Source organism: Penaeus monodon, chromosome 30, assembly GCF_015228065.2.
Source record: "Penaeus monodon isolate SGIC_2016 chromosome 30, NSTDA_Pmon_1, whole genome shotgun sequence".
In the NCBI taxonomy this organism is placed as follows: Eukaryota; Metazoa; Arthropoda; class Malacostraca; order Decapoda; family Penaeidae; genus Penaeus; species Penaeus monodon.
This window is the reverse complement of record NC_051415.1, coordinates 22005347-22006094: the sequence shown is the minus strand read 5'-3', so window position 1 is coordinate 22006094 and position 748 is coordinate 22005347. Positions and strand designations below refer to the sequence as shown.

Genomic DNA, 748 nt, shown 5'->3' with positions numbered 1-748 from the left:
ATATGCCCATCATGCTGTACATTTCCTCTTATTTAATAAGAGGCGGTTTTAATAAGAATTTTCGCAACTGTTTTGTGTTATGATTAGGATATATTACCAATTAAATAGTCTGACAGAAGATGAAGGAGAACAGCATCTTCCATTTGGATTTCCTTTGAAAAAGGATTTAATCATAACGTTGAAGGCAGTATCATTATATATTACAAAACATCGTTTTACTCCCTTGTGGAGAAGGTAAACAACGGGAGGGTTGTACCGGTAAACCTAACTATAATTACCTGAATCCCTGGTATTAATGACAAAGGTGTTTTAGATGGTCCTTGCAATGCCACTACTGGACATCGGAATAGTTGTCTAATTATCATGTTGGACAAGAAGAATCTCCCTTTTGCTGAATGTGAATCTCTGCTCGGCTTCGCGATCACTCCCGAGACAGACGACGGTGAGCGACCTCGTGCCAGTAAATATCTACCTGTAAAGGCATAGCATAAATGAGCACGAAAAACAAGTTGTGTCTCATATATCATCACAATTTATATATCATATAGAGAAAACAATATTATGACTTTTATTAAAAAAATTCTAGCTGAGTATTAACGCCTCCGACCATAACAAACGCGTTCGCTTGCCGCTCACAGCCAAGCCGCGGCGGCGCTCCATCCGACGGGAACTTTTCTGTGTATGACAACGACTTAGTAGTTTTCCTTGTGATTTGCTGACATGAGTGGAGAGGAAAGCAAGCGCAAGC

At 39.8% G+C, this 748-nt stretch overlaps 2 protein-coding genes across 2 annotated transcripts in view; one reads left to right on the top strand and one right to left on the bottom strand.

The window, feature by feature from the left end:
- LOC119592628 (28S ribosomal protein S9, mitochondrial-like) overlaps positions 1-476 on the bottom strand; it is a gene marked incomplete at its 3' end in the record, with an annotated part of 6653 nt that extends 6177 nt beyond the window's left edge. Inside the window, 1 exon segment of the mRNA XM_037941523.1 lies at positions 279-476. Coding sequence (XP_037797451.1) covers positions 279-365 — 87 coding nt within the window.
- Positions 477-611: 135 nt separating this feature from the next.
- LOC119592627 (peptidylprolyl isomerase domain and WD repeat-containing protein 1-like) overlaps positions 612-748 on the top strand; it is a gene marked incomplete in the record, with an annotated part of 7339 nt that continues 7202 nt past the window's right edge. Inside the window, 1 exon segment of the mRNA XM_037941522.1 lies at positions 612-748. Coding sequence (XP_037797450.1) covers positions 721-748 — 28 coding nt within the window.